Consider the following 14,770-nt stretch of genomic DNA (forward strand, 5'->3'; position numbering starts at 1 on the left):
GCGCACCTGACCCTCACCGAGCCTAGACCATGCCCAGATCCAACCTAGCCAGGCTAGGACTCTTTCTAGCCATGACCCACATCCAGCACAGGCCTCAAACCAAGCTCTAGCCAAGCCATGAGTCCCTATGCACAAACCGAGCCACTTGAAACAAGCCAACATGTAGAAACCCTAGGTTCTTCTAGCAACTCACGTACAAATTTCTTGATTATTGTCCAGCCCTCATTTATTCACTTTTATGACTCTTTCATGTTCCTTAAACACAAATTATTGGCAGCGTGTCCGTTGGATTCTATAACATTTTCATATAAGCGTAAAATCATCATATTTTTGAAAATAATTGTTTTACCGTAAAAAGAATCAAACACCTATATTTTTCATGCACAAACAATTAAAACATGCATATTATGATTTGAATGATGCGTAAAAGGGTTTAGAAAATGTGTCTTTGCATTTATAACGCTCGAATATTCAATTGTCGGCGAGGGTGCGAAGTTGGACGACCGGACGACGAAGAACCCTAGATTTTCCTCCTCTTGATTTTCTCGAAATTTATGTTCGTGCAAGTGTGTGTTTTTGGCTGGTTTATGGTGTTTTGAAGCACCAAGATAACTTATTACTAGATTTAATTGCATGATAATGGGCTTTGGTTTTAGGCCTCAAAGTATAGGAATAATTGTGCCTACTCAATTTGGTTAAATTGGGCCCAATAATTCTTATCTACTTATTATAAAGCGTTAATAAATTCAGGGTAGCCAGTTTCCATTCCGTAACAGGTAAGCCTCCCTACAGGTGTCTCTTGCTAAGCATCACTACCTAGGGTCAAACACACGTGTAATACACTCTTTCTCCCATCTCACCCTTTCTCTGCAGGTTGCAATTGCTCTCAGCCCTCTTCCTTTTTCATTTTTCCTTGGCTTCTCTCTTTCCCTTATTTCAGAGATCGGCTTCCGAGAAAGGTTAGGCAACGTGCGTTTTTTGAAACCTCCTTTCTCCAGAGCCTCGGTTTTGCCTCCACTTCGCTTCTTCTCCAGCTCCTCGACGTCACCTCTACTGCTGTTCTTTGGAGTATAGATTCTTTTGGGTGAGTGAAAGAGATTTGGGGGTTGGTTATTGGGCTTTTGGAATTGATTGGGATTGATTGGATTCCAATATAAATTTGAAGAATTGTTATTATTGATTCTCTTGATTTTGTTTTAATCATCAGCCTCGTTATTGATGGAAAATATTATAAAATAGGCACTCATAATATCTATCACAGTCTTCATAATCTTATATTGATTTGTGATAATCACAATAACATCAAATTCGAGCTTTTTTATTTTTGTAGTTTTATATGCGAATAAAAAACAAGCCACCCGGCTTGATTTCCGTAGAAGAATTTTCATGGTACTATTTTATTTCTCATTTCATGTCAATGTAGGAAAACTACTACCAGAGGTGATTTGCGTTAGTAGTGATCTAGATGTGAACTGTGGTTGATTAAAATTGATATTCTTTCTGTTTAACTTTATGGACAACAATGTTTGTTTAGTTGTTTTCATAAAGATTGAATTTTGAACTGGAATGCCAGTCTTGTTTCTCTCTCTCTTGTATATAAAAAGCTGATTTTGTATCCTTACACATTAGCTTATAAATGAAGTTTAGGATTGCCTCTTCGAGTGCAATTTCTAATCCATCTCGGAAATCTTTTGGATCGTCTGTGGTAAAATGTATTCAATTTTTCACTTGTTATTCTATTAATTTTCAATAGATTTATAAACTTGCGACCAACTTACGGATCATATTAAATTTTTTATTCCTAGATTATTGTGTGCATATGTAGCTAAAAGTCATGGTTGGTATGCCCATAAAAAATTTCTTTTGAGTTTCTGTCATAATTGTCAAGGCTTCTGAAGTTTTTCAATTTTGAGTCGAGCATAACATGATTTAATCTTTTGGTTATTTCTTGAGATTCTTACTATTTTTTGTGTTTTGCAATAGAAAATCAGTCAAAATGGAAGTTTTTGTTTTGAACAGATCTTGGAGTAGTTTGCTGGAAGCACTTTCATGCTTGAGAACTCATTCTCTGTAAAAACTTGATGGTTTGAAGTTTCTAGGAAGTTTTCTAAAGATGCATGACTAAAACTGAGCCTTTCGAGGCCATTAAATACCAATAGGATAAATGAAAAGGGTTCCATGCTGTTAGTTACTCAGAGGAATAATTTGTGCCATCAAACTCTGCCTGTTGAATCCTTGCATTGTACATAAAACATGTGTCTTGCAATTGTCTTGTTCTGCCATCAATGTCCTGATTATGTGGTTCATTGATCGTATTTTTGTATGCTACTTTTTTGTTGTTACTTTAGCTGGGACTGAATTATGTATGTTATTTATTCTGTTTTTTTTCTGAAATGTGTATTTTCTTCAAAGTTAAGGTGTATCAGCAGAATACAAGTGTTTATCCTGTCTCCTTTTGGATTGGTTTACTTTTAATGGTGTGATGATTAGCTGGCTGAGTGTGATTTGTGAACATTCATTGATTTTGGTTTTCTCTTAATGGCAAGTTATTCTTGCATTCTCTTCTCTTTGGATATGCTTAATTTTTTTCCTCATCTTCCTGCAACGCCCAAAAACTTTTGAAGAAAAAATCATGTCTACTAATCGGATAGGAATTTCAAGTATGTTGTTTCTACTAACTGAATTTAGTTTGTTACGAGAGCAAGATTACAACAATGGGTATTTGGTACAACCTATTGGGCATGCTAAACCACAAACAGGTGGTAGTGACCTGGACCCTGGAGAGGATGATGAAGATCCTAAAAGCGAGGAATATCTCGAAGGAGAAGATGATGAGGAAATCCTAGATGGAGAAATTCAAGTGTTGCCATCATCTTCATCCGACAAAAGAAAAAGAAATGAAGATTCTCATGGACAAAATGATGATGATGATATGCTGCCGTACAACAAATCCTCGAAGAACCATTATCAAAAGTTGTTATGTGTTGGGTTTGAATGCAGTAGCCGTTGGTGCTTGGGTTTCAATGGTAGTTGTTTGGGGTGTTTAAACGGAGGGAAAGTAGAAAGAAATTGGATGTTAGAGAAACTTGTTCTTTGATTTTGTTCTATTTTGATTTGGCGTGTAAAAAAAAAAAATCAAAATACTGGGTGGATGATATTTGCACCAAACGGATCACCGAATTTTTGGATATATTTGGGCCTCACTTTACTTCTTTACGCGGAATTACCTGACGTCGTTATCATTTTCGTCTAATAAAAATGAGTGAGACATGACTATGGATGAACAACTACTTTAAATAGTTATAAAAATAATATTTGGTGATCGATTATACTGAACAATTTATACTTAAATTGAAATTTTCTGTAAACGTCCAGTTGTATGAAATCACTTTTTTTTCTCTATTTAAATTTGATAATATTGCCAAAATATATTCTCTTAATGTCAAATTTAGTATATTATATCAGTGATCTTTTTATAAGATTACATATATTAGGTACAGTAAAAACAAATACAACAAAATTTTATTTTATTAGAAAATGGCAATTTATAAATTTAACGGAGTAGAATTCGAAAACCCTGTTTCACGTCTCAACTACCAAATCCTAATAAATAATTGTACCATTAAAATTGCCAATATTCACTAGCTAGTAGTGAGATCAGCTATGGATCTTCTATTTTCGAATTTATAATAACCTATTTACGGAGTAGATCCCTCATTAGATATTCAGATAAGAAAATAATGTATAATCAGTTTGAAACATGTTATTAAAATTCTCTCGTTTGAACACCAACACAATCTTTTTCCTAACTATTTTCGCTTTACAAATTCCTTGTTTTCCCAAGTTTCTTATTATGTTAAGCACATTGTCAACTTGTAATACTAAATGTATGAATATAGATATAAAAGAAAATAAAAAAATTGTTACACTCATAATACATATAGCTTTAAAAATTACATTGTTAAATAAGACCTACACAAATATAAATAATCATGTGTTAAACTACAAATTTGGGTAAGACACCTCAAGAATTGAGGTGCCCCTACATAGTTTAATTAAAACATAAATGTTTATAAAATTTAGTTTCCAAAAATAATATTTTTGACCTTTTCAAAAATCCTTGTTTGTCCAAAACCGGCTTCCCGGGAAAAATCGAGCTCGACTAGTAAATAATTCAAATTAGAGTTTTTTTAGAAAAATTAAATCATTTTAAATCATATTGAGAAGCCTTGAAAATATTTAGTGAAAAATATTTATTCTAGTCTTGATCGTCCACGGTCTTCTTTCCCCAGCCTATTATCGAATATTTGAGTAAAATCCTTTAATTTCATGAAAACATGCTCTATAATCATTTAATCATATAATCATACCTTTAATCATTTAATAAATATCATATATTTAAAATAATTTTAAATAAAACAATTAAACAATTCAAATAATTTGCATGCATGTGATTTACTTATGTTTGGTTTTTCGGACGTTACAAATCTCCCCCACTTAATTAGAATTTCTTCCTCGAAATTTTTCCTTATCTTAATAAATGAAAATCTTGGCTCCCCTAATCACATCATACTTAACTCTCAAATCTTGAAAATTGTAATTCTATCCCAAAATTTTCCTAATGTTGACTCCTAAATCCAACTCAAGTAGTGCATGCGCCCTATTCTCTTCTAAGTTCTTCATTATTCCAATCAATTCCCTAAACCCATTTTAACATTTCATGCAATAATGGCCATTGTAAGAACGTTAAACAACGAGGTTACCAGAATTAATGTTGTGCCGGCTCTGCCTCAGCCTCTTCAGCTTGCATCACATAGACCCTTCTGGTCGTTGGTTTCTTGGGATTTGTTCAATTCCCGGCCTTATGTCCCAATTCCCTGCATTTGAAGCACTTGTAGGTGCCCCACATGCACTTGCCATAATGTGGACGATTGCACTCCTTGCACAATGGTTTCTCATCAGCCTTCGGAACGTTCCCTCTAGGTGGTTGTCCTTGTGGTTTTGGTGGTTCTGGTTGTTTAGGTGGTCCCGTATAAGGCTTCTTATTATTCTGACTAGCTTGCTGAGCACGATTCTCTTTCGCTGCATCTCCCATTCAATGTCCTTCTGTAACGCCCAAACATTCGTATGTTTATGATATAAGGTAATGATTATGATTAAGTATGTTTCTTATTCCTTTTATGGTTTATTATGATGATCGTTTGGGATATGTGATGTAATGGTGATGGTTTATAGATTCAAGATATGATATGAGTGGTATTGAATGATATGGAATGAAACAGAGAATGTATGTGTAGAATAGAAAGTGCTAAAACGGTATGAAACTGTGGCAGTAGTTGTAGTTTTTAGCATAATGTTTTGTATATTGATCCGAATAATGTCAGGCCAATTAAAGATGAAAACATGTGCTCTCTTATAAGATGCATTTTATGCAGAGGTGCATGTCCCTCCTATAAGATTCGTTTTTACGAAGAGGGTTAGCAATGAATGAACTATCTTATAAGAACTATCAATTCTTCAGTTAATCAACGAAAATGAATATCATCCCTATGTATTGTTGTATTATGATTCTTGACGGATGATATTAATGATGATTCGACGTTTATGAAATGAGATGGATAATATTTTCAACAAAATGGAATTGAGGCTATACATTTTATGTTTTACAATAAAATGATATATTATATTTATCTTGTTAGTATTGATTCCATTTGCTGAGTTTTATACTCATTCCAGTTATGTTCATGTGATGCAGGCACAGGTAAGAAAGACTGATCATCCTTGAGTTGTCGAAGCGAGTGAAGGACATATGCCAAACTTTGGAGATATTGGTTAGATGATATTTTGATGTGTTAAGATTTTGGTTATTTTGCGAAACATCGAAAATCTTTTTTTGTATCTGAATTAGAAATATGTGTATATACTATATTATCTGGTATCTGATGTATATTAAAATCTTTTGCAAGTATTTATGTGTTGTTTGAGACAGGTGGCATGTGCGGGGAGATGCTGCCCAACTTTTTTTAAAGTAACACATTTTCTTCAAATTATATTTAAAAGCTTCCGCACTGATTATGTGTTTTAGCCACGAGTGTTACATTTAGTGCTATCATAGCCGAGATTTTCGGAACAATGATTTGGCATATGATTTCCTCTGCTTTCGACAATTCAGTATGTATGTACCTGCATCATTTGATATAATATGGATGTGTAGCCTCAATAATTATGATATGTAATGTGTGGAAATGGTTTTAAACTAATATGTATTATATGATCATGCCACCTAAACGTAAAGCACCAGAAGTGGAGGATAGTTCATCATCCAGAGTGGTTGGTGAATTTAGCAAGTTACTGAAAGAACATGCCAAGGTACATGGCGAGCAAATTCAGGAGCTCTTATGGATGCAGAATGCAGGGCGAGGGAGAGAGAGAGAGAGAGCAAGTGAAGCCCGAGCCCAGTAGTGAAGGCGCATACGAAAGATTTCGTAAGATGAAGCCACCAGAATTTGATGGTAGCACTGATCCCATGGTCGCCTTGGAATGGGTAAAAGCTGTGGAGGCTATATATGATTACTTTCAGTTTGATGATAAAGATCGAGTTAGCTGTGCCATTTTTCTACTGATGAAGACGGTGAGGACTTGGTGGGACGCCACCAAGATACCAGTTAATGTCTCGGCACTCAAGTGGCAGGAGTTTAAAGATTTATTCTACCACAAATATTTTCCTCGAGATGTTCGAAGTCAGAAAGTGAAGGAATTTCTAGAACTGAAGCAAGGAAATATGTCAATGCAAGAGTATATTCTCAAATTTGAAGAGGGGTGTCAGTTTGCCCCATATCTGGCCAGCAATGACATCGAAAAGGGAGAACATTTTCTTAGAGGTGTTCGGGCTGAAATTAAAAAAAAAACGTTCGAATGTCAAAAGCTGCTTCATATAAAGAGATTGTTGAAAAAGCAAGGATGGCTGAGCAGCACGAAAAGGAAATTGAAAGAGAAAGACAGTTGAAGCGCCAAGATTTTTCTGCTAAGGGCCAAGTATCTGGATGGAAGGGTAAGGGTAAGTTCATAGGCAAAGAGAAAGAGGAGCATCGACCCAAAGCTCCTATGCCACCGCCTGCGTATGATCGACCTGTATGTCCAAAATGTGGCAAAATGCATACAGGTGAGTGTTTGGTTGGAAGTAATCGATGCTTTCATTGTGGAGGTGTTGGACACATCATCAAAAATTGCCCAGTAAAGGGTGAGAAAGGGAATGACAGGGTTCAAGGCAGAATCTTCTTAATGACCAAAGAAGGCGCAAATCCTGATTCTTCTGTTATATCAGGTACTATCTTAATTTCAGGCAAGGCCGCTATTACATTGATTCACACTGGTGCTACGCATTTTTTTATGTCTGAAATTTTTTTGCGCTCCTTGAATGTTGTTCCATCTTATGAACCCCTCCACTATAGTATTTTGTTGCCATCGGGAGACGAAATATGGCCTTCTAGTATTCTTTAAGGTTGTACAGTTCAAGTTAATGAGAAAATCTATTTTGTTGATCTTATTATTATTCTCATGGTGGCGTTTGATGTTATTTTGGGAATTGAGTGGCTATCGTCATATCGTGCCGTTATTGATTGCGTGGCTAAGACGGTGCGATTTCCTACAGAAGATGATGATAGCGGGATTTTCCAGAGTTCAGGTATTTCGTTGGGCACTCCTTGTATTTCTTGTCTCAAAGCTCAAGAAATGTTATCAAAGGGGTGTCAGAGGTTTTTACCTGCTGTGATAGATGTGAATACTGAGATGACGATGAAGTTGAATGAGATTGAGGTAGTTCGGGATTTTCCTGATGTATTTGCAGATGATGTGCCTGGATTACCACCTGACAGTGAAGTTGAGTTTGTGATTGACGTGGTTCCAGGTACTGCTCCGATTTCAAAAGCTCCTTACCGTATGGCCCCGAATGAAATGAAGGAGCTGAAGAATCAGTTGCAGGATATATTAGACAAAGGCTTTATTCGTCCGAGTTCTTCTCCGCGGGGATCTCCGGTTTTATTTGTCAAAAAGAAAGATGGATCTTTGCGGTTATGCATTGATTACAAAAAAAATCAACAAAGCCATGATCAAGAATAAATATCCATTGCTGAGGATTGACGATCTTTTTGATCAGCTGCAGGGAGCGACAGTGTTTTCAAAGATCGATCTGCGTTCTGGTTATCAGCTGAAAGTTAGGGAAGCTGACATCCCTAAAACTGCATTCAGAACAAGGTATGGCCATTATGAGTTCTTAGTCATGTCATTCGGGTTGACGAACGCTCCGTCTGTCTTTATGGATCTAATGAACCGGGTCTTCAAGCCATATGTGGATAGCTTCGTTATCGTTTTAATTGACGATATCCTGATTTATTCCAAGACTCGGGAACTTCATGCCGAGCATCTCAGAACTGTATTGCAGTTATTGAGGGAAAAGCAGTTATACGCAAAGTTAAAAAAATGTGAATTCTGGTTAGAGCAAGCATCATTTCTGGGCCATATCATTTCGAGAGACGGCATTGCAGTGGATCCCATGAAGATTGAAGCGATTAAACAATGGCCTATTCCTACGACAGTCTCCGAGGAGCGTAGTTTTCTTGGTTTGGCAGGTTATTATCGACGTTTTATTGCTAATTTCTCCAAAATAGCCCTGGCATGAACCAATCTGATGAGGAAAGCGGTGAATTTTGAGTGGACAAACGAGTGCCAACACGGATTTCAAGTATTGAAAGACAAGTTGACATCAGCCACTATCCTAGCACTTTCGTGCGGCACAGAAGAATTTATTGTATACACTGATGCTTCAAAGATGGGACTTGGAGCTGTACTGATGCAGTGTGGGAAAGTAATCGCTTATGCTTCTCGTCAGTTGAAGGACTATGAGAAAAATTATCCCACCCACGATCTTTAATTGGCGGCTGTGGTCTTCGCTTTGAAAATATGGAGGCATTATCTGTATGGCGAGAAATGTGAAGTTTTAACAGACCACAAGAGCTTGAAATATCTATTCTCACAGAAAAAACTCAATATGCGGCAGAGGAGGTGGTTAGAACTTTTGAAAGATTATGATGTGATCATTAGCTATCACCTAGGTAAAGCAAACGTCGTTGCAGATGCTTTGAGCTGCAAGTCAGTTTCTTCTTTGAGCTCATTGATTCAAAAGCCGTTGTTATTGGATCTTCAGAGGAGCGAGATTCCTATAGTAGAGCAAGGGACCATCGCTAGACTTTCAGCTTTGGTTATTCGACCTACGTTGACAGATAGGATATGACGCGAGCAGCCTAATGACAATCAATTGATGGAACTGCGATCCAAAGCCGATGAGAAAGGAAATACAGAGTTTGCAATGAACACTGATGATTTGTTAACGTTTAGAGGTCGGATATGTGTTCCCAGTGGTGATGACATTTGACGGGATGTTTTGACAGAGGCTCATACCACGCCATACTCGATACATCCAGGTAGCACCAAGATGTATCAGGATCTCCGACGTCTATACTGGTGGCCAGGTATGAAAAGTGATATTGCAAAGTTTATATCCGAATGTTTAACATGTCAGCAGGTAAAGATTGAGCATCAAAGAGCTGCTGGAACTTTGCAATCCCTCCCAATACCTCAGTGGAAGTGGGAGTACATCACTATGGACTTCGAAATGGGACTTCCAAGAATACCAAAGGGTTACAACTCCATCTGGGTGATTGTTGACAGGTTAACCAAGTCGGCTCATTTTCATCCGGTCAAGACGACGTTTACAATGAACCAGTATGCTGAAGTCTATGTATCTGAGATTGTGAGACTTCATGGTATCCCTATGTCAATTGCATCTGATCGTGACCCAAGGTTTACTTATGAATTCTGGAAGAGGTTGCACAGAGCCTTGGGCACCAGGTTGGCTTTTAGCACAGCATATCATCCTCAGAGTGACGGGCAGTCAGAGAGGGTGATTCAGATTCTTGAAGATAGGCTACGAGCCTGCACGATTGATTTTTCTGGTAGCTGGAATTCTAAATTGCCACTTGCGGAATTTACATATAACAATAATTATCAAGCGATGATTGGCATGGCACCATAAGAGGCATTGTACGGCAGAAGATGTAGGTCACCGTTGAACTGGGATGAAGTCGGTGAAAGAAAGATGTTAGGACCAAAATTGGTCCAACAGTCAGCTGATGTGATTGCTTTAATTCGGGATAGAATGAAAACGGCCCAATCCAGACAGAAAAGTTATGCCGATAACCGAAGAAGGCCTTTGAAGTTTGAAGTTTGAGATCATGTATTTGTCAAAATTGCTCCTCTCAAAGGCATTATGAGATTTGGTAGGAAAGGAAAGCTGAGCCCAAGATTTATCGGCCCATTTGAAATTCTCGACAGGATTGGAGAAAGAGCATATCGTTTAGATTTACCGCCGGACTTGGATAGAGTCCAGAATGTATTTCACGTCTCAATGCTCATGAAGTACATCTCGAACCCTTCCCATGTTCTCAGACGTGAACCGTTGGACCTGATGCCGAACTTGACTTATCAAGAAGTACCAATCCAGATTTTAGATCGCAAGGTTAAAGTACTGATGAATAAGGAGATCGGCATTATCAAGATTCTTTGGCGTAATCAGTTGGTTGAAAAAGCAACGTGGGAGCCAGAGGAGGAAATGAAATAGCAATATCCTGAGTTATTCGCAAAGTAATGTCAATTTCGGGGACGAAATCTCTTAAGGAGGGGAGAATTGTAATGCCCAGACATTCGTATGTTTATGATATAAGGTAATGATTATGATTAAGTATGTTTCTTATTCCTTTTATGGTTTATTATGAAGATCGTTTGGGATATGTGATGTAATGGTGATGGTTTATGGCTTCAAGATATGATATGAGTGGTATTGAATGATATGGAATGAAATAGAGAATGTATGGGTAGAATAGAAAGTTGATCTTTAGTCAAATAGGTAATAGAAGTGCTGAAACGGTATGAAACTATGGCAGTAGTTGTGGTTTTTAGCATAATGTTTTGTATATTGATCCGAATGATGTCAGGCTACTTCCAATAGAAAGATAAGACATAAGACTATAATTTTAATGTTTTGAGTTTTGTTCAAATCATTGTGGAAGACAAGCCAAAAGCGCCCCAAAGTGTATCATGTGTATCGTCGTTCTTCCAGTGACACATGTTGGGAGATTGAGCATAACTTTTTACTCAAACCTTCAAATGACATGAGGCCAATTGGAGATGCAAGCCAAGACATAGAGCTACACATGTTGGGAAGGCATATAATCGGTTGAAAGTAATTTTTCCTCATTTCCCTTCTCTTCCTTTTCTCTTCTCACGGTTTGGCAGCTAGGGTTCCTCTTTTCTCCTTCAATCCAACTTCTTCCAAGACATTAATCTTTGATTGAAACCTTAATCCTTGCTTGGAGATTATAAGTTCTTCTCCTCAAGAGTTTAGGAGCAAGGTAAGAAAGCTTATTTCTTGGTTTAGTGATTGAAGGAAAGACATTGGGTTGTTTGGTTTGAGTGTTGAGCTAAGATTGTTAATATAATGATTGATGGTATTATTATTATTATTGTGTTGTAGGAATCCCTCAAGAACTTAGCAAGCATTTGTGTATTGGGTTGTAAGTGGAATCATTTCTTAAAAGCATCACATGATCCAATATGTATGTATTTTGATGATTTTATGACGTTGACTCCTTTCAAATTCCATTCATGATATATATATGTAAATATGTATATATGGTCGTGCAATTATATGCATTTTGAATGAAAAGAGTTAAAACTTTAAATGATTCCTCTAATGTGTTCGATAAAATGCCTGAATGAAGTTTTATATGATTGAATGATTGGATTGATAGTGATAGTAGCGGTGTTGCCTCTGGCAATTCTAAATCCGCAATGTAATTAGTCAATTAACAATGAAAACATGTACTCTCTTATAAAATGCAGAGGTGCATGTCCCTCCTATAAGATTTGTTCTTACGAAGAGGGTTAGCAATGAATGAACTATCTTATAAGAACTATCAATTCTTCAGTTAATCAACGAAAATGAATATCATCCCTATGTATTATTGTATTATGATTCTTGACGGATGATATTAATGATGATTCGACGTTATGAAATGAGATGGATAATGTTTTCAACAAAATGGAATTGAGGCTATACATTTATGAAATGAGATGGATAATGTTTTCAAAAAAATGGAATTGAGGCTATACATTTTATGTTTTACAGTAAAATGATATATTATATGTATCTTGTTAGTATTGATTCCATTTGCTGAGTTTATACTCATTCCAGTTATGTTCATGTGATGCAGGCACATGTAAGAAAGACTGATCATCCCTGAGTTGTCGAAGCGAGTGAAGGACATATGCCAAACTTTGGAGATATTGATTAGATGATATTTTGATGTGTTAAGATTTTGGTTATTTTGCGAAACACCGAAAATCTTATTTTGTATCTGAATTAGAAATATGTGTAGATAATATATTATCTGGTATCTGATGTATATGAAAATCTTTTGCAAGTATTTATGTGTTGCTTGAGACAGGTGGCATGTCCTAATTGCGGGGAGATGCTGCCCAAATTTTTTTAAAATAACACCTTTTCTCCAAATTATATTTAAAAGCTTCCGCACTGATTATGTGTTTTAGCCACGAGTGTTACACCTTCAGTGACTGCTCTGCTCAAAAGCTTTGGCATCGGCAGCAGTATAATCAGTAGGATCGCCAAGCATCACATCACGACGGATAGTCGGCCTCAAACCATCTAGGAAGTGTCGTAATTTTTCAGCAGCATCATTCGCAATCAAGGGCACAAAGTGACAGCCCCTATCAAACTTAAGCACAAATTTAGCAACAGAGCAATCCCCCTGATGGATACTCATAAAATCTCTCTTAAGCCTAGAACGGACATCAGCAGTGAAATATTTATCATAGAACACCCTCTTGAAATCCTCCCATGTCAAAGTTGCTAGATTCACCCCTCGCTCCGCTCCCTCCTACCATAAAGAAGCGTCGCCCTTCACCAGATAGATAGTACAACGAACTCGATCAGCGTCCGTCATCACCTCTAAAGATCGAATCCATCCCTCAACAATGAATGGATCAGTAGTGCCATGAAAATCCTCAGGATTCATACTCCTAAATTGCTCATATGCAGCCTCCGGTCTAACCCTCGCTCCATTACCTTCATGTTGCTCTAGTAAACATGCCATATCAGTTAGTTCATGGGCACTAGCATCTTGATTAGGTGGAGGCTGTGGAATCTCCTCCTCATGTCTATCCTTATTTTTCCTACGTAAAATCCTTCTAGGCGGTATCTATGTACACGTCGTCCAAACCACGTAACCAATATGCACTTAAATTATTTTTTTCATGCAATATGCAACTAACATTTATATCATGTATTACAAAACCATTTTAGAAAAAAAAAATTTTAACATATAAAATATAAAGCAGTAAAAACTCACATACTTGAGGCGTGACTTTTTGAGCTTCTCGGAGTGACAGTACACAACCCTTTGGGGAAAACCTTGGCTCTGATACCAACAAAAACGTCCTCTATTTTTTTTTATAATCATAAACTCGAAAATTACTAAATAAAATAACTTAACATTTCCGTAACTTATAATAATTTAACATTTGAATCTCAAGTGCATAAAAAAATCTCTAAATCGTCAACTAACCAAAACTTCTAAATCGACATTTACAAAAATCAACTAACAATAAAGTAAAGCGTAAAAATCCCGAAAAAAATCAGTAACAATAATTTTTTAAATATTTATATCTAACAAGCTAGTGCGGAAAATAAATTTCTCTCGGGAGTGTACTACCGCACTCGATCCACTCAAACGTCAGTGCATCCTCAAATCATTAAATCCTGCATCATTCAAACCTAGTTAGTTTAATGACTCAGCACGTTCTAATCATGAATAGCAAATAATACATATACATTCACATGCATTTAAAAATCATATTTTTATTTAAAATAGCTTTTAAACATAAATAAATCATTTAAAATAATTTAAGTATAAACAAATCATAAATCGTAAAATCATTTTAGTCGTAAAGCGTTCAATCATTTATCATTTTGGGTGAAGTTTGCTCCTTGAAAGTGACTAGCTTTTATTTTTCGGTCGACTGATCAGTCTTCAGCTCCACATGGCCTAAGGGGGCAGACACTAGGCTCCGCCATAGAAATACAATCGTCAGAATCCCTCGAGGGCCTTCTCCCATAGACGGGCTCCCTCTGGGCCTTCTCCCGTAAATGGGCTCCCTCTGAGTCCTTTTCCCTCACGATATCTCCACAAAATTATAAGTTCACCATTCTTTCTTAAAACGGATCCCCCACATATCATATATCATTTGTCACAGTCAATTCACATCCCTCAAGTGAAATGACAGTTTTGCCCTTAGACATAAAATTTCTCCATTTTAACTTTTTCTTACTTTTAATGATATAAGCTTATCCCAAATAATTATTTAAGTTTAAATCTAATTTTTCATAATTTTATTCAACTTAATTCGATGCTTTTCATTTAATTCTTTAATTAAAAATTCGCGAAGCATTTTATTCCCGAATAAATTCAAACTTTAATATTTTGATCCCAAATCATAAAAATAGATTTTTTATTACCTAAACTACCCTTTTGAGCCATGAACCACCCCCGTGGACCCATGGTTCAAGACTTTGTTCTTTAATTCTCGTTTTTGACACATTGTCAAGACCACTAAGCCATCTTTCGAATCCACCGAGCCA

General features: G+C 36.6%; 1 protein-coding gene across 1 annotated transcript; it reads left to right on the top strand.

Annotated features, from left to right (window-relative positions):
- Window positions 1–6,373: 6,373 nt before the first annotated feature.
- Window positions 6,374–10,675, top strand: LOC142556879 (uncharacterized). The gene is made up of 7 exons (XM_075668376.1): window positions 6,374–6,881; window positions 6,956–7,324; window positions 7,511–8,034; window positions 8,207–8,627; window positions 9,111–9,256; window positions 9,581–9,906; window positions 10,390–10,675. Exons 1-7 carry the CDS (start codon window positions 6,374–6,376, stop codon window positions 10,673–10,675), a joined length of 2,580 nt encoding a protein of 859 aa, XP_075524491.1.
- Window positions 10,676–14,770: the final 4,095 nt, after the last annotated feature.

The sequence above is a fragment of the Primulina tabacum genome, chromosome 9, assembly GCF_025594145.1.
Source record: "Primulina tabacum isolate GXHZ01 chromosome 9, ASM2559414v2, whole genome shotgun sequence".
NCBI lineage: Eukaryota > Viridiplantae > Streptophyta > Magnoliopsida > Lamiales > Gesneriaceae > Primulina > Primulina tabacum.

Bases quoted from the DNA above. Each gene is read 5' to 3' on its own strand.
- LOC142556879 (XM_075668376.1), top strand. From the start codon at position 6,374: ATGGCGAGCAAATTCAGGAGCTCTTATGGATGCAGAATGCAGGGCGAG. The intron at 7,325-7,510 runs GTACTATCTTAA...AAGGTTGTACAG, and splicing joins TGATTCTTCTGTTATATCAG to TTCAAGTTAATGAGAAAATC. The intron at 9,257-9,580 runs GTTATTCGACCT...ACATGTCAGCAG, and splicing joins TCGCTAGACTTTCAGCTTTG to GTAAAGATTGAGCATCAAAG.